This window comes from Ovis aries, chromosome 4 (assembly GCF_016772045.2).
Source record: "Ovis aries strain OAR_USU_Benz2616 breed Rambouillet chromosome 4, ARS-UI_Ramb_v3.0, whole genome shotgun sequence".
In the NCBI taxonomy this organism is placed as follows: domain Eukaryota; kingdom Metazoa; phylum Chordata; class Mammalia; order Artiodactyla; family Bovidae; genus Ovis; species Ovis aries.
Genome location: NC_056057.1, coordinates 78,405,686 through 78,423,513, shown reverse-complemented (window position 1 = coordinate 78,423,513; position 17,828 = coordinate 78,405,686). Strand labels below are relative to the sequence as shown.

Sequence of the window (17,828 nt, the reverse complement as noted above, 5' to 3'; positions counted from 1 at the left end):
GTCAGTCCTTCCAATGAATATTCTGGACTGATATCCTTTAGGATTGACTGGTTTGATCACCGTGTTGTCCAAGGGATAGGCTACCCACTCCAATATTCTTGGGCTTCCCTTTTGGCTCAGCAGTTAAAGAATCCACCTGCAGTATGGGAGACCTGTGTTCGATCCCTGGGTTGGGAAGATCCCCTGGAGAAGGGAAAGGCTACCCACTACAGTATTCTGGCTTAGAGAGTATAGGGTCACAGCTGGACATGACTGAGGGACTTTCATGACATCAGTCACAAATGGACAAATACTGTATGATTCCACTTCTATCAGATCCCTAGAGGAGTCAGATTCAGAGACAGAAAGTAGAATGGTGGGTGGGAGGAGGATGGGGAACTATTGTTTGATGAGTACAAAGTGTCACTTTTAGGAGATGAAAAAGCTATGGGTGGTGATGGATATGTGATAGTGGGGAATGTGCTTAACACCACTGTACACTTAAAACTGGTTAGGATGGTAAACTTTGTTACTGTATTTTACTACAATAAAAAAAAAAATGTGGGTAATCAGGAGAATGTGGTCTTCCTAAAGGAAGGGTAGATAATAGCCGAGAATAACTTAAAGACTGAAAATAGCATATGATGATGCCAACCGACCAGAGAGGTTGCTTCATCTGGCTAGAACTCGAGTGACTAACAATGTTTCAACAGGACGCACTCTAGGAAGATGAGAGAACAGTGAAGAGAATGAGTTGTGTGATTCCGCGTGGTTTTTCCTACAAGACATCTCCCAGAAGTGGCCCATTGACACGGGGTCACCTCCGCAGACCCAGCCTCCGCCAAGACTCCGCCCTCTTCCAGGCCCCGCCTCCCACCCGCCAGGTTCCACCCCTCCTCCTGGATCTGCCCTCTTTCAGGCCCCGCCTCCTCTGCTCCGCCCCGGCAGAGAGCAGAGAGCAAGGGCTGGTGACTCCGCAGACGCTGCGCCTGGAAAGGTGTGGAAGGGGCGGGGAGCCCAGATCATCCCCAACCCGTCCTCCCTCCCCGCCCCGCTCCTGGCCGGCCAGCCGCCCTAGCTTGCGCAGGCCCGCGGCCACCTGGGCCTGAACGCTGGCTCGGGGCTCCACTGCTTTGGCCTGGGGGCGGGGCCGGCGCGCGGCGTCATGCATATGCATGAGCGACTCGGCGGCTCCATTGTGCCCTCGGAGCGGGCGGCGGCGCGATGGCGCGGGCGGCGGCAGCCCCGGGGCGGCGGGCGGCGCTGAGGGCGGGCTGAGCGCATGGAGCAGCGCGGACCGGGGGCCGCGGCGGCGAGGGGCCGGGCCGGGCGGCGAGGAGGTGAGCGGACCGGGCGGGCAGGTGCGGGCGGCGGGGGCGGCAGGTGCGGCAGGTGCGGGAGGCGGCAGGTGCGGCGTCCCCGGGCCCGGCGCTGCATCGCCTCGGCGGGGCCCCGGCGGGGCTGGAGCCGCCCCTGCCGCCCACCTGCCGCACCTGCGGCGCGTGCGTCGTGGTCCTGGGCCGACTGGCCCGCTGCGCGCCGAGGCCACCCCTCACCTGAGCCTTTGTTGGGGCTGGCCAGAATCCGTCCAAGCGCCCGAGGTGTCTGGGCAGGAGCCTCACGCGGGCCCTCACCCAAACTGGCCCCGCTCCCTCCTTTCTGCGCTGTGGCCTGAAGGCTCACCTTTCGGGCCCCTCCGGGCCGTGCGTGCCGTTGGCACGCGATGTGAGACCCGCGAAGGTGTGCTCTGGGGCTGGCGACCCTAACCTTTCAGCCCCCCAGCCGAGATTTTGGTGGAAATACCGTTTTCCCAACAGGAGATACTGAAGCTCAGGCGGGAGCGTGTCCAGCCCTCCTTCCCAGGAGTGTCCTACCCTAGCCTCCCCCATCTGCTCGCCGCTGCCCTGTTCCCCCCAATCCTGCTCCCCCTACCCTGCTCCTCCGAACCTTTCTTGCCTCCCCTAGACCTGCTCCCCTACATCATGTTCCCCATACTCTCTTCCCGATAGTTGCAGAATATCCATGGTGATGTATTTAAGTCATTTGTATTATCTCAGAAGATTTCACAGGGAAATACACAGAACATGTGACTCAATCTGTAAGACAGTTGATAGGGCGATCACAGACTCACCCACCAAATCCTGTCACACTAGAACCAGAGGGCTTCCCTTGAAGAAGCTAGATAGAGGTAACAGGATAGGAGAAGGATTCTTAACCTCACCCAGTGAGTACTGGCCTTGGGGACTTGTCACACCTGGAGGGTGGTTCCTGGTTGGAAAGAGAAAGGTGAGATAATGAATAACAGATTCAGAAGGACTGGTAGGCTGTGCCTGGGGAGGACTCCCAATCATAGGACTGATCTCCAGAGGCAGCCAGGCCTCCCCATGAAGTGTCCACTAGCCCTTGGATCCAGGATGGGAGCTGGGGCTGATGATTTAAGGTGGTCATGTGCCCTCCCCTCTCTTAGTCCTAGAGTGGCCACCACGTACCCATTTTCCACACTGTAAACTGAGGCTCAGGGCAGGGCAGCCCTTCAGCTGTTCTCTGGAATTTCCTACACCTGTGCCATTGAGCAATGCTCCTTCCTGGGCACCTTTGATGAACTCTGAATACTTCAGCCAGTCAGTGTGTGGCCTTCCAAGTCAAGGGGCAGGACTTCAGCCACTTGAGCATGTGAGCCCCCACTTTTATGTCCTCCTGGGACGCTTGAGCTGTTCGTTTTCCTCGTCTGAGCCTGTTTGACTCCAGTGTTCCTCTAGTTGGGGCCAGTCATCGGGAACTGTGGATTCCCTGTGCTAGAGGAGGCAGCGAGCCCCTGCTCTATGACTATGTTGGCACTGTCCTCCTGGGGTCTGGTGGGTGGTTGTGAGGTGTGCTGCTGCTGGGTGCCTAGGCAAGGAGCGTGGAGTGGGGGCAGAAGAGGTTGACCCATGGTGACGTCTGCCTTTGGAGACAGCAGTGCAGATGCTCTGAGGTCCTGGGAAAGGGGGATGTGAGGAGTGAGTTGTCTGTAGCTCTTTTACTGGAGGAAAATGTGATCTGACCCCCAGAAAGCCATGTGGCCTTCTAGACTGACATCACGCCAGGGCTTTCTGCCAAGGTCCTGGCTTCCAGTGAGAGTTGATGTACAGGGAAAGCCCCCCACCAGCAGGAAGCCGCCAGAGGCTAGCCCTGGCCCTGCACACACCCAGGCTCCTTCTTAACTCTTCTTCTCACGGCCAGGAGGTGGGAGGAGGGTCTGCACTCACACCACATCTCTCTCCCTTTGTCAGGAGCAGAGGGTCCCCCAGTCCCCAACCTGAAGAGTTTGGGGCTTGTCAGGGAAGAGAGCCGCCTTGGTTCAGGAGCTTGGCAGGAAGTCACTGCCCCCGCTCAGTAAGCTCGGGGGCGGGGGGAACTGGAAATGTCTGTGGTCTTGTCCACAGCAGAGAAGTCATAGGGGTGGAATTCCCCAGACTCACGTGATGTAGGAAGCTGTGCTGGGCCCCAGACCAGCAGCCTCCACATGGGCCCCCGCCCTGCACCTGCCCTGTCCCCCCTCCTCTCCAGCTCTCCGGGGCTTTCAAACTGTGGTACCAGCAGCAGCACCTGCAAACTTACTGGAAATGCAAGTCTTGGGCCTCACTCCACCCTCTGAACTCAAAGTGGGGCTGAGTTCTGGTGAGCCGCCGTTGGAGAAGCTGCGCTTGTGAACTAATACAGCCTCCCCTGGGGCTCTGACCCAGGCCAGGGGGGGTCTGTCTTCTTCCTGCTCTTCCCTTTGGGACAGCAAAGTGGGCCTGGCCAATCCAGCCAGCTTTAGTGTGGGAAATGATGGCCCTGGGCATCTCTGTGGGGAGAGAGAGCTGGTGGTGGTTGTACATTAAATAAATTTGTAGTTTGAGAGAATTATAGATTCTTAAGATGTTACAAGAAATGACACAGAGAGCTCTGTAACTTTTCCCTAGTGGTAACATCTTATAAAAGTGTAGCACAACATCACAGGAGAGTACAACTCCATCAATACAGTTGATACAGATATTCCATGCCCACCTTCTATATTCCCACTGGCTTCACTTCCCTGCTCTCCACCTTTAACCCCTGGCCGCCACCCGTGTGCTCTCCATTTGTGTAATTCTGTCATTTCAAGGATGTTATGTAAAGGGAACCATACAATGTGTAACCTTTGGGGACTGGCTTTTTCCATGTAGCATGGTTCTCTGGAGATTCCTGCAGGTTGGTGCCTGTGTCAGTAGCCCTGCCTTTTTATGCCTCCAGGCTCACAGTTGGTTAGCTCTTCACCACTGAAGGATATCTGCATTTCCATTCTTTGGCTATTAGGAATAAAACTGCTATAAATATTCACATACAGATTTTTGTGTGAACCTAGGTTTACACTTCTGAGATAAATGTTCAGGAATACAGTTGCTAGGTTGTATAGTGTGCTGTGTGCTTAGTCGCTCAGTCGTGTCTGATTCTTTGGACCCCATTGACTGTAGCTCACCAGGCTTCTCTGTCCATGGGGATTCTCCAGGCAAGAATACTGGTTGCCATGCCTTCCTCCAGAGGATCTTCCCAACCCAGGGATCAAACCCAAGTCTCCTTCATTGCGGGAGGATTCTTTACTATCTGAGCTACCAGGGAAGCCCTGGTTGTCTAGTGGCTGCATGCTTAGTTTTATAGGAAACTAGCAGATCATTTTTCAGAGTGGCTGTACCATTTTATATTCCCACCAACCATGCATGAGAGACCCAGTTTCTCCTAGCCAGCATTTGATGGTGTCAATTTTTTTGTTGTTGGCTGTGACAGGTCTTAGTTGTGGCCTGTGGGATCTTTGCAGCATGTGGAATCTAGTTCCCTGACCAGGGATCCAACCCAGGCCCCCTGCATTGGGAATGCAGAGTCTTAGCCACTGAACCACCAGAGAAATCACACTATTTATTTTAGCCATTGTGGTGGGTGTGTAGTGATACCTCGGTGTGGTTTTAATTTGCATTTCTCTGATGGCCAGTGATGGTGAACATCTTTTCGGATGTTTGTTTGCCATCTGTACATCCTCTTTGGTGAAATGTCTCCATATCTTTTGCCTGTCTTCCAATTTTAACTTTTGCGTTTTGAGAATTCTTTATATATTCTAGATACTTGTCCTTTGTCAGATGTGTGGCTTGCAGATATTTCTTCCAGTCTGTAACTTGTCTTTCCATCCTCTTTGTGGGGTCCTTCACAGAACAGAAATTTTCAGTTTTTCCTTTTATGAATCATGCTTTTGGTGTCAAACCTAAGAAAGTTCTTACGATTTTGTGCTATACGTTTAAAATCCATGACCCACTTCAAGTAAATTTCTAAGTTTAGGGGAGTTTTTTGTTTATGTTTGTCTTTTGCCTTTGCATGTCCAATAGGTCCGGCACCATTTGTTGAAAATACTGTCTTTCCTCCTTTTTGCATCTTTGTCAAAAACTTTGTTCATTGGGTATGTTTGTGTGGGTCTCTAATGAGTTGTCTAGTTTGTTCTATTGACCTCTGAGTCAATCCCCCTGCCAACACTACAGTCTAGAGTAGCTTGCCTATGTTGTAAGTCCTGAAAACCCTGTGTATTGCTTCAGGCCCCACTCAGCAGGTCTGGGGGGAGTTTCTATCTTTTGGAGGCCCCCCTCATCCCTCATTACAGCATCACCCTCCTGGTGGTTGCCGCCCCTGGGGACAACCAGCCTTCCCCTGCCTGGCTGGGTGATTCTGGCTCCCAGGCCCGAGTCCAGCGACCCCTGAGCCTTCTGGAGCCACCGGCCCCTTGCGTTTTTGGCCTCTGCTTCCTGGTTGTCACATGGTCTGGAGCTTGACTCCTCTGGGGAGGAGCATAGCGAAGGGGTGCAGGGTCAGGTGTGAGGTGGACAAGCCCACCAGATGCCTCCTTCCTCTGCTTGTCTAATCCATCACCTCCCCTCCCAGCCCTGGCTCCAGTTCGAGAACCTGCTTTCCCCAGTGCTCTGTGGGGGGCCTGGGGCCCAAGTCATAGTCCCCACTGTTTCCTTGACCTGCTCTGGGGTCCTGTGGAAAGACTGTGGAGGAGCCCCAGCTCCAGGTGCCTTCAGAACGGATTTTGCACGGGATGTGATTGTAACCCTGCCTCCCTGGGGCTGCCCTGTCCGTGAGGTCCTGATGGAGTGTGAGCTCTGGGTAGTCCCAGGGCTGCCCTCTCGCTCCTGAGCCAGAGGCAGGCAATGTGAGTTCTGAGGAGGAGGCTGAGACCCCCTGAGAACCATGGCCACGGTGGTTAGGCTAAGTGGAGGTGTGTGTGGAAGGTGGCCCTGGGAGTGCCAGCTAGGGCCCTCGGCCTGGTAGGTGAAGGGTTTGCTTGCAGTGGTGTCTGAAGGCGTTGGCAGCCTGGAGGAGAAGCCAACCACTGTCTTGCTGGTTTTCTGAGGTGCCAAGTGGAAGAGAGCTGGCCCCACACTGTGGGGGGAAGCATCCCCCCTTTCCAGCATCAGCACACAAGCTCCATGAGTGTCCACTATGTCTCCACATGGTCGCCACCAGCCCTCTGCGCACTGCGCTGTGTGTGTGGCCCTGCTTTGTTGCATCATCACACTGGACGTCAGGCGATCTGTAGCGGTTAGGTCTGCCCCAGGCAGCCCCCTTGGCCTCAGAACGAGGGAGTGGGCACATGTCACCCTTCTGCTGCCCTGGGGTGGGGGCTGCCAGCCAAGGATGAGCTGCTGACCCAACACTGAGTTCCAGCAGGCGTCCCATACACACACACAACCACCCCCCAGTCTGGCTGGAGGATAGCTGACCCTGTGACTCTGGCATCTGGATGGCCTGCCCACCGTGGGCAGTGCCTCATGGTGGCTCCCTATGTGCTTCTGGCTTTGCCCTCCACCCTGGGACCTTGTGTGTGGTTGGAGCAGAGGGGCCAGGGAGGATTCTGGCAGTTGGGTCCTGAATGCTCCTTGGCTTTTATGTGTATCCACGCCTTCATGTAGGGAGGGGGAATGTGGAAGGTTTTGGGGATCAGAAAGCCGCTGTCCATCTTCCAAAGGTATTTCAGGGGCTCTTGGTGGCAGGGCCTGACCAGCAAAGGCTAATGCTGGCTTCTGGGCTAGATGTAGGGGAGGTGGAGTGAGCAGAGGTTTGCTAGGGTGGGCAGTGTAAGCTTGGGCCAATGCCAGGGTGGCCTGACCTCCCACCCGCACGCCAAGTGGGCCCCCGGGTCCCCGTCACCCTCCCTACTTTCCATCCGTGAGAGCAGAGGCAGGACAGGACTTGGGTCTCCCAGGTGTGTCTCCACGCACTTCTGTCCCCCTTGTCCCCGCAGCCAGAGCAGCTGAGTCTCACGTGAGCACCGGTGAGGGCCGCTTCCTGTCTCCCGCAGACCTGGCCTTCAGGCTGTTCCCAAGCCAATGAACCCCATGAACCCCATGAAACCTGCCCTGCCCCCCGCACCACACAGGTGAGTGGGGGCTCCGGCGTCCTCCCCTCTCAGGCCTCAGAACGTTGGGAGGGTGGTGGTGGAGTGGGACCCCACTGCTCTCAGCCTTCAGATCCTCCCCGGTGGGGTTCTCAGCACCAGAGGCCTCCTGACCCAGGCTCCCCACCTGTGCCTCTCTGTGCAGTGATGGTCCATTCGCATATGAGGCGGTGCCTTGGCAACAGAGTGCCACTCAGCCAGCAGGATCGCTGTCTGTGGTCACAACCGTGTGGGGAGTCGGCAACGCAGCACAGAGCCAGGTGAGCCCAGCCCTGGCCCCACCCTGGGAGGCGTCACCTCCCAGCTCAGGTCTTGGAGGCGTGGAGCTAGGGCTTCCTGAGTCTCCCACGTTCTCAGAGAGTAGCTCTTCCATGCATGGCATGGGATCCTGGCCTCCACACCCCCACCTGTGCACAGCTCCCCACCACCCCTCTGGACCACGCCTCCCCTCTGTCCCCACCTCCACCTCCTCACCTGCCAGGCCTCTTCTTTCCAGCGCTTTAGAACCACTGCACAAAGCAGGTTGTTTGCATGGTCTCCTTTAGTGATTCTCGGTTCCTTGTAGGTTTTGGGGAACCCCATGGGCCCTGCAGGGAGCCCCCCCAGCAGCTCCGTGATGCCCGGCATGGCAGGCGGCAGCTCCGCGCTGAGCTCCCCACAGTGCCTCGGACAGCAGGCGTTCGGTGAGGGTGGTGCCAGCAAGGGCTACGTGCCACAAGGGGTGTATGGCCGCGGGGGCTACCCCGGGGGCCCTGGCTTCACTACCGGGTAAGCAGGGCCCTCCTCCCCTGGCAGGCGTGCCAGGAGCCCTCTGGGGGGCGATGCTTCTTGCTTGGTGGGCACCAGGGAACTGTGCTCAGGAGTTACTATGACTCTGCTGCTCCTGTCAGCTCCGGAGCTAATGATGGGGTGTCTGGGAAAGAATGGGGCTCCCTATAGGGCCCGTGTGCCCCCCAGGAGAGGCCAGGGAAGTGCCTCAGAGCCGAGCCTTCTGTCTCTTGCAGGTATGCGGGCGGCCCAGGGGGTCCAGGGGGCCTGGGCCTCCCCTCACACGCCGCACGGCCATCCACCGACTTCACTCAAGCAGCGGCGGCTGCTGCAGTGGCTGCTGCCGCCGCCACAGCCACCGCCACAGCCACAGCCACCGTGGCCGCCCTCCAGGAGAAGCAGAGTCAGGAGCTGAGCCAGTACGGAGCGGTGAGGCCCCGCTGCTCCTCCTGTGTGGCCCATGTGTGCTGGCCCAGAGGATGGGCCTGTCAGGCAACCAGGGTGGAGGACTTGGGGGCACGCAGGCCGTGTTCCAGGGCTGATGGGAGATGAGACAGGAAGGGAGTGGGGAGCTGAGGGGAGAGGACCTGGGCTGGGGACAGCCTGCCTGCAAGGGGTGGGCTTGGGGGTGGCGCCCACATTGGTGGGTAAGGTCTGGATGGTTCTTGTCTTCTTTTCCCAGATGGGGGCTGGACAGTCTTTTAACAGCCAGTTCTTGCAGCACGGTGGTCCCCGAGGGCCCAGCGTGCCCAGCAGCATGAACCCGGCCAGCGTGGGAGGGCTGATGGGCCCCTCAAGCATGAGCCCCATGGGCATGAACCCCACCCGGGCAGCGGGCATGGCGCCCCTCTATGCAGGGCAGCGCCTGCCCCAGCAAGGGTACCCGGGCCCCCCCCAGGCCCAGCCACTGCCCCGACAGGGTGTCAAGAGAGCCTACTCGGGCGAGGTGAGTAGCTGGGCTTCCCTCCCCACGAGGGCCATCAGAGGCGTTGTGTGTGAGAGAACTGGCCTTGCCTGATGAGGGACACCGCCGTCCCTTGGTGGGAATCGGCTTCCCCAATACCTCTTCTTGGCATTTTGCCTCTTTCCTTCTTCAGGTGTACCCTGGGCAGCAGTACCTGCCAGGAGGCCAGTATACACCTGCTGCCGCCCAGTACGCACCTAGCCCTGGGCAGCCCCCTGCTCCATCCTCCTACCCCGGGCACAGGCTGCCCCTGCAGCAGGGCACGAGCCCGTCCCTGTCCACCGCCAGCCCTGCGGGACCACACTACAAGGTAGGGCCGGCTCACCCTGGCCTCTGCGACCCCAGCCAGCCCCGCGCCCAGCACTATGGGACACAGACAGACCTTGAGGCAGCCAGGGCTGGCTGGGGAGTGGGCCTCGGAGTGCTCAGGTGGCCAGGCAGCCACAAGCTTCACAGGGGTCCTGACCAGTGTAGGGCAGCTCCCAGGATAGACATTCAGGTTTGAAAGGAGCCTCTGTGAGAGGCTCCTGCACCATGAGATATGGTATAGGGAGTACCAGGGAGTATCAGGCAAGTACCAAGCCACTTTAGGGAAAAGTATCCCTATTCCCTTTGCTTGCTGCCAAGTAGCCCAGCGAGGGGACAGGCCAGAGGGGTCAAGGAAGGGCCTGAGTGATAGAGGTGCTGCTGGAGAAGGGTGAGGAGATGTGAGTACCTATGTCCTTTCAGCCTCTGTGGCTTCCTTGTAAATCCCTTTGATATGTGGGGTCAGCTCTTTTTCTGTAGTGGTGATTCTGTAAATTATGAAATCTGTGTGTGCTCCCTGTAGACTATTTGGAAAACCCAAAAAATGTATAAAGAAGAAAAGAGGCCAACACCCACCCATGCATGTGCCGAGTCCCCTTGTCCCCAGCCCTCTCCTAGGATCAGTTCCAGGCCCTGCTCAGAGGCAGGCGGCAGCCCCAGGCACACGCGGTTTTCTCTCCTGCAGCCTGCAGAACAGTTCAACGGGCAGGGTGCCAGCTTCAACGGGGGCAGCATCAGCTACAGCCAGCCTGGCCTGAGTGGGGTATGGCCAGATGGGCAAGTGGGCGGGAGGCTCACAGGGTGGGTGCAGGGAGAGAGGGCACTCAGGCAGGAGGACATGTGGAGGCCCAACCAAGGCCCCCTGGGGCTGTCCCCTGCCCATCCCTGGCCTGACTGTTCCCAGCGGGTGCTCCAGGAACAAGCACCCCCTTACTAGTCCACCTCCACTGTTTGCTCCACCCTACAGCCTGCTCGTTCCATCCCTGGCTACCCCAGCTCCCCACTGCCCGGGAGCCCCACACCACCCATGACCCCCGGCAGCAGCATCCCCTACATGTCTACCAGCCAGGAGGTCAAGTCTCCCTTCCTGCCTGACCTCAAGCCCAGTGTGAGCAACTTACATCCATCGCCGCCTGGTGAGTTGAGGTCTGCTCTCAGGACAGGTGGGCAGGGGGCTCTGGAGAGTCCTCCAGGGAACTTGAGGGGTGAGGGGAAGGCTTCACCTTTATTTTCTGTTAATGGAACTCTTTGCAAATCTATTTGAGGTGTAGATCACCTGTAGAAAAATAGCCATACACCCAAAGTTTTGGGTATGGTTCCAGGGTGTGTATGGGCCCCCAGAAGCCCACTCCTGATATCTGGGAGACCACTGCAGCAGCAGCAGCAGCAATTGGGGTCTTAAAACCCTGACTTGAGCACCAGGGTGGTGGCAGGTGGCCTGTTGACACCCCTTCTGCCTCCTGCTCCCTCTGAAAGCACCAGAAGCACCACCTTTTTGGGTGGGGAGCGTGTTCTCTTAGAGTCATGATGCAGGGATCATTGGGCTAGGCGACTGAGGCAGGGAAGAATAGCAGGACACCAAGATCCTGTTTCCATTGGAGGTGAAGGCCGAGCCCAGAGTCCTAAGAGAGATGCTGTCCTAAGCCCCAGCCCCATGGAAGGGGAGGAGGGGCCACACTCCCCTCAACCATGGACCCCACGATGGGGGAAGGGGCAGGCCTGGCCTGGTGGCCATCAAGGGCCGGTGGCCTGCTCACACCTGCGTGGCCTACTTCCAGGCAGCGGCCCCTGTGACGAGCTGCGGCTGACCTTCCCCGTGAGGGACGGGGTTGTCCTGGAGCCCTTCCGCCTGCAGCACAATCTGGCGGTGAGCAACCATGCCTTCCAGCTCCGAGACTCCGTCTACAAGACCCTGATGCTGAGGTGAGCGGACGCCTGCCCCACGGCTCGCGGCCCCACCCGCCGCCCCCTGACTCTCAGCGTCCGTCCTCCCCATGCAGGCCTGACTTGGAACTGCAGTTCAAGTGCTACCACCACGAGGACCGGCAGATGAACACCAACTGGCCGGCCTCCGTGCAGGTCAGCGTCAATGCCACCCCGCTCACCATCGAGCGCGGTGACAACAAGACCTCCCACAAGCCTCTCTACCTGAAGCACGTGTGCCAGCCGGGCCGCAACACCATCCAGATCACTGTCACCGCCTGCTGCTGTGTGAGTGCCCATAGCAGGGCAAGATGGGGCCATCATCACTGAAGAAGATGGCACTGGCTCTCTTCCTTCCCATGATAGGCCTTTGAGAAAAGGGTCTCAGTTAAAAATGTACTGGCAGCTTTCTGGTTAGGTTCAGTAACTAGATTTGATGCTCATGTAAGCATCAAATGTTAATTATGTAAGAGAAGCAAACTAAGCTTGCCTCTTTCCTGGAAGAAGCTCACAAAGTCCCGAGTCCCAGCTGACCCTGAATCCTTGTTAAGGAGTCATCTGGATTCTGGCAGCTCCAGATCCAGCACTAGAAGAGGCACTTAGATGCACAGCTCTGATCAGCTTAGGTGGGAGGGAGCGGAGGCAAGGCAGCCCTAATGCGGCCCTGTGGGCCTGGGGTATCACGTGGACCCAGCATAGGATACCAGTGGATGCTGCAGGCAGGGTGCACTCAGGGGCCTCTCAAATAATTGTGTTTCAGCAGAGAGGCCATGGTTGAATACTGGTGCGGATACACATGAGCTTTATCGATAGGTGTGGGTGTGGGCTCCTGACTGCCCGGGGAGGCGCGGCAGTAGCCTGCCTGTGCATTAGCTGTGAGAGGAGAGTGGGCCAGCACGAGCCTCCTCAGGCCGCACCCCGCTGACCACATCCCTCCCGTTGCAGTCCCACCTCTTCGTGCTGCAGCTGGTGCATCGGCCATCCGTCCGCTCAGTGCTGCAGGGCCTCCTCAAGAAGCGCCTCCTGCCCGCCGAGCACTGCATCACCAAGAGTGAGTGGTCCTCGCGCTCCTCAGCTCTGCTGGGGCCATTGCCACACCTGGCACGTCCCCGTGTTAGACAAGGCTGTCTCCTCTGGGTTGGGGCTCCATGCAGAGGGTAGCGGTCAGTCCCAGAATGGTCCTCAGAGGTGCTGAGCTAGCAGTGGCCTAGTCCCGCTTGGCAGCCCTCGCTCACATCCTGCTTTCCCCTGTTGGTGTCAGTAAAGCGGAATTTCAGCAGCGGAACCATCCCTGGCACCCCGGGGCCCAACGGAGAGGATGGGGTGGAGCAGACGGCCATCAAGGTGGCCCTCAAGTGCCCCATCACCTTCCGCAGGATCCAGCTCCCTGCCCGGGGCCACGACTGTCGCCACATACAGGTGTGTGGTCACCACAGCGCTTTGCCAAAGCTTTTGCTGCCGTTTAACTGTTTTTGGTGGATGTGGCCTCTGAGCACCTCGGCTGGTGGGTGGCAGGGCAGGCCAGTCAGTGGACGGGCAGCCTGGCTCCCCTGCCCTCTTCCCTCAGGCTGGGCTTTTGTTTCTTCTAATGTTATCCTAAGTGTAACAGCCATTTTACTGGGTTCTTGGGACTTCATTGTATTTTACTTATTTGCTCTTTTACTTACTTACTTGGTTGCACTGCGTCTTGGTTGTGGCGTGCAGATCTTCAGTCTTTGTTGCGGCCATGTAGGATCTTTCAGTTACTATGGGCAGAATCTTTAGTTGTGGCATGTGAACTCTTAGTTGCAGCATGTGAGATAGAGTTCCCTGACCGGGAATCAAACCCAGGCCCCCTGCATTGGGAGCATGGACCCACCTGGGCCACCAGGGAAGTCCTGGGGCTCCGATTTCAAACAGCATCGGGGATGCAGGGCACAGTCTGCTCCCTGCCTTGCCCCCAGGAGCAGCACCTTAGGTTCTTTCTGCAGAAGCACTGTGGGTAGACAAGTACCCGCACCCTCCCCCTCACTCCCCACCTTTTGGTTACATAAGCAGTATACCCATCGCTGTACGTCATGTTTTTCTTCCATACCATGTCCTGGAGGTTGTTCCCTATCAGCACAGTTGGCCAGTTCTTGCTTTGGCCACATGTCATTCCCGTGAGGGCTCTGTAGGCATCCTATCTCTTACATGAGGATGGTGCCACGGTGAAAGCCTGGCACATGTGCCTTCTCAAACATGCAGTAAATAAGCCCTACGTCCCTGGAACTGCAGGGCCGGGTTACCCCAGCCCCAGTGTGAGTAACTGTCTCCCCTTTCTCTGCAGTGCTTTGACCTGGAGTCCTATTTACAGCTTAACTGTGAGCGAGGGACCTGGAGGTGCCCTGTGTGCAAGTGAGTGTGTCAGAGACGGTCCCCGTGGCTCTGGGGGTGGGTGGCATGTCCTCAGGGACTATTAACAGTCATTTCCTTCCATCAGCACTGAGAAGTGCCTGCCCCAGATGTGGGGCTCACAGTACAGGCCTGGAAGGTTGGTGCTGCTCGAGGCAGCGACCTCACACAGGGTCATTTCACATAGGGGTCAGAGATGTGATGGGGCCCGTGCCCTAGGTGAGGTCGGGCCAGCCTTCTGAGCTGTGTCCCCTTGGTTTCCTACAGCAAGACGGCGTTGCTGGAGGGCCTGGAGGTGGACCAGTACATGCTGGGCATCCTCATTTACATTCAGAAGTAAGTCTGCTTTCCTGCAGCCCCAGAGGGCAGCCCTGGGACAGGCGCGGAGATACCCCGTGCTGGCTCAGCATGGAGCAGGCTCAGCTCCAGGCCATGGACAGAATCCATGTCCACCTGCATGCCACAGGCACGTGGAGTGTGCTGGGCAGCCACAACCATTTGAGTGGAAGGTCGGCCTAGGAACAGTGCAGGGCCGGGAGAGGCTGCAGGGCAGCTGGTAACCAGCCCCACTGTCCCCACCCAGCTCTGACTACGAGGAGATCACCATCGACCCCACGTGCAGCTGGAAGCCAGTGCCGGTGAAGCCTGACTTACACGTCAAGGAAGAGCCAGATGGGCCGGTGCTGAAGCGCTGCCGCACTGTGAGCCCTGCCCACATGCTCATGCCCAGCGTGATGGAGATGATCGCTGCCCTGGGCCCGGGTGCCGCGCCCTTCACCCCTCTGCAACCCGCCTCAGCCCCGGCCCCTGGCGACTACCCTAGCCAGGGTGAGTACACGGGACTCGCCCTGGAAAATTAGGGCCCTGGGCGATGATCCAGCCTCTCCCACCAGCCTGCCGCCTGTGAACACGTTGCTCTGAGGTCCGCAAGCCTGGGGGCCTGGTTGGGGACTTGGGGGTACAGATGCCCAGCTGGGTGTGGGGGATGGGCAGCGGGGCCCAGGCTATGGCTGTGCCCACCTCCCCAGAGGTTTGGAACAGAGGTCTGTGTTGGCACACTTCCAGACCAGCCCCATCCAGCCCTGCGGGTGGGAGTATCTGGGTGTGGTGGGTCCCATTCCTGTCCCCTCGCAGCCTCCTGGCAGTGTCATGACCACTTCCCCCAGCAACAACGAGAAGAAATGCCCTTTCCCAAGTAGCAACTTCCATAAAGGCCAGCATCCTCTGGGCGAGCGCAGTGAGTCCCACCCGTGCTGTGGCCAGTCTGCCCTCGTGGCTCAGCCAGCATGAGCCCCCTGCCCTCACCTGGATCTGGCTCTCCTCTCTCAGGTTCCAGCTTCCTGGGACCCGGGACCTTCCCCGAATCCTTCCCACCCACCACACCCAGCACCCCAACCCTGACTGAGTTCACCCCAGGGCCTCCGCCTGTCTCCTATCAATCCGACATTCCCAGCAACCTCCTTACGCCAGAGAAGTCCGGCCCCTGCCTCCCAGGCCAGGTCAGTGTCAAGTCGAGGGGCTGTGGAGGTGTCCCCCCAGGGAGCCCTCGAGCTGTTTTACTAGGTTATTCTCTCCTCCTCAGATGGCACCAGCAGGTCACCTGGACCCAGCCCATAACCCCGGGCCCCCGGGGCTGCACGCCCCTAACCTTGGAGGCCCCCCAGGGCCCCAGCTGCATCATCCAAACCCTCCCCCAGCATCCCGGCCAGCTCTGGGCCCAGTGAACTCGGGGCCTCTCAGCGAGCTGGCCTTCAGTGCTGCCACAGGCATGATGGGGGCCCCCATGTCTGGGGCAGGGGAGGCCCCGGAACCGGCTCTGGACGTGAGTACTGGGCCCTGTGCTGGGGAGCACTTGGAGCTGGGGCTCAGGGGTGCTTATCTGTTGTCCCCAGGGTCCGTGCACTTCATAGAAGCAAAGACAGTGACTCCTCCATGGCTTCCAGACTTGGGGAGAGCTGGTTGGGTGATGCCAGCAGTTTTGTTGAGTGTCAGGTGTCAGAGTAGCTATGGGGTGATTGTGTCCAGGCACCTGGTTCTCGGGACCTGTGCGCCAACGTGGCACATGCAGAGTCCCCGGGAAGACTTGGCTTGTGGCCAATGACACCGGCCTTAGGGTCTGACTTGACTTGTCTGACTCACAGGTGGTGTGCGAGCCAGAACCAGTGCATAAAAGACAGGTGATTGTCCCTCCATCCTGATAAATGAATACAAAGTTCAACGTGAAAAAGTGTGGAAAGCACAGCTCAAAGCAGAAAATTCCACCTTCTGCATTCATGCTGTTCGTGTTCAGGACCCCTCACGGGCTGGGGTGTCCCATGTTGTCCTTGGACAGCTTAACACAAGTGATTCCTGGTTGCAGAGCAGTCTTTGGCAGGAAGAGGCCCTGTGAGGAGCAGGCTGAGGGGCTCTGGTGCTAGCCTGTGTTGGAGGCTGGTGGGGGGGGGCACCCCACTTCCCGGCTGGGCCTGGGGACCCGATTGAGATGATGTGGCAGGTCTGAGGCCAGAGCTGCTATCAGGTTTGCTTTGTCCCCAGCTGCTTCCAGAACTGACTAACCCTGATGAGCTGCTGTCCTACCTGGGCCCACCCGACCTCCCCACGAACAGCAACGATGACCTGCTTTCTCTCTTCGAGAACAACTGATCCTATCTGTCGACCACCTGGCTGACAGGGACATGCCCACCGATGTCTCGCACCATTCTTTCCAGCCCAGCCTCACCTGACACCAGCGGCCCTCCCCACGTATACACCTGGAGCTGGGACCCACCCCTGACACCTGGCTGCTGGAGGTCGAACTGCACTGGCTGGGAGGGGAGCCCTGGGGCAGGGTTCTCACTGGCCCAGTTTGCAGCTGCAGAACTGTTTTTGAGGAGATGCCCAGCCCTGCCCCCATCTGTACCAGCCCATGCTTGTCCAGCCCTGCCTGGTTCATGCATACCCACCACCCCTGAACTCCAGCCTCACCCAGGCCCCCACCCCGCCTGCTCCCACCAGCCTGCATCTTGTCCAGCGTTGACCTTTCTGTTTCAATGACCCGTTTGGCCCTAGGCCAACAAAGAGTGGGTTACTCTGTCCTGGGGCCTAGTCTCGCCCAGCCCGCTATGGCAGGGGCTTCAGGCTGAGGCTGGGGGTTGGGGGCTCTAAAGCACAATAGTGTACATAGTGTAGAAACACTAATAGATGTAGGGTGGCTGGTCCCTCTGTGCAGCTTGGGTCTCCGTGGGCTCCTGCCCTCACCCATGTGCAGGCCAGGAGGGGTGGGGGGCAGCAGGCTCCCTCCTGCTGGCCATTGGGCTCAGACTCAGCTCCACGTGCAGATTCTCCAGCAGCCTGTTCCCCCCAAGTTGCCCTTTTCTGTAAGCGTGAAGAGTTGGTCCCACAGTGTTTTTTAAATCCACCTCTCCTCCCATGTCCACCCTGGGGCCACGCCAGGTGGGGGCGGAGGGGCCACCACACTCTAGGTGCAGGGCCAAGTCGTGTCCCCTGTCTGCCTGTCTCTATTAAAGGACTCCCTCGTGGTGGGCCTGGCAGTCCCTCCTTCCTGCTCAACCTGCTTACCACACATGGGCGGGGCTCCCTGCTCAAAGCAAGGCCCAGCTATTTGCAACCCGTGGTAAATTTCCTTGTCCCTGGAATTTTCCAAGTTGGCTCTGGCTAGAGAGCTATTTGTGAAGTGTCACCAGGACTGGGAGACACATCTGCCACCACGTCACTGTGTGGGCTTGCCTCAGGCGTGGAGCCAGCTGTGGGGCCAAGGAGCAGGGTCTGAGTGCCTGACCAGCTGGACACTGGTTCATCTGTGCGCTCACTGCCCAAGTGGCCCCATGGGCCTTCCAGTCCAGCAGAAAAGGCTTATGAGCCCTGTTGGGGAGAGGGGGTAGCACACCCAGAGACCGGCCCCAGTGGATGCGGGGCAGTGTCCAGGATGGGGGTACTCCAAGTTGCCCACTGACATCTTGAAACCCCAGGTGTGCGCCTTCCTACTCCTCTGCAGCCCTGTTTCTGCCCGAGGGAACAGAAGGAGAGAAAGGCTTAGGGAGGAGCAGTGCCCCCAGGGTTTGCCCAGAAGCC

General features: G+C 58.4%; 1 protein-coding gene across 6 annotated transcripts; it reads left to right on the top strand.

The window, feature by feature from the left end:
- The first annotated feature begins 889 nt into the window (after positions 1-889).
- On the top strand, positions 890-17,287 carry ZMIZ2 (zinc finger MIZ-type containing 2). Of its 6 annotated transcripts, none has more exons than XM_027968708.3 (20): positions 890-976; positions 7,271-7,405; positions 7,569-7,683; positions 7,989-8,191; positions 8,428-8,620; positions 8,874-9,137; positions 9,289-9,465; positions 10,147-10,224; positions 10,429-10,597; positions 11,240-11,384; positions 11,462-11,672; positions 12,330-12,435; positions 12,646-12,803; positions 13,693-13,760; positions 14,025-14,093; positions 14,341-14,585; positions 15,087-15,256; positions 15,340-15,579; positions 15,899-15,934; positions 16,293-17,287. In XM_027968708.3, the coding sequence occupies exons 2-20, from the start codon at positions 7,356-7,358 to the stop codon at positions 16,398-16,400; spliced, it is 2,805 nt and encodes a 934-aa protein (XP_027824509.2). In that variant the 5' UTR covers positions 890-976; positions 7,271-7,355; the 3' UTR covers positions 16,401-17,287. The 6 variants fall into 6 exon arrangements, with proteins under 6 accessions (XP_027824509.2, XP_027824508.2, XP_027824510.2 ...); XM_027968707.3 differs by lacking the exon at positions 890-976 and adding an exon at positions 1,169-1,319; XM_060415076.1 differs by lacking the exon at positions 890-976 and adding an exon at positions 1,418-2,203.
- Positions 17,288-17,828: the final 541 nt, after the last annotated feature.

Excerpts from the sequence above, each read along its gene's own strand:
- ZMIZ2 (XM_027968708.3), top strand. The coding sequence starts at position 7,356 with ATGAACCCCATGAACCCCATGAAACCTGCCCTGCCCCCCGCACCACAC. Across the intron at positions 7,684-7,988 it reads GCAACGCAGCACAGAGCCAG|GTTTTGGGGAACCCCATGGG; the intron begins GTGAGCCCAGCC and ends GGTTCCTTGTAG. Across the intron at positions 11,673-12,329 it reads CTGTCACCGCCTGCTGCTGT|TCCCACCTCTTCGTGCTGCA; the intron begins GTGAGTGCCCAT and ends CTCCCGTTGCAG.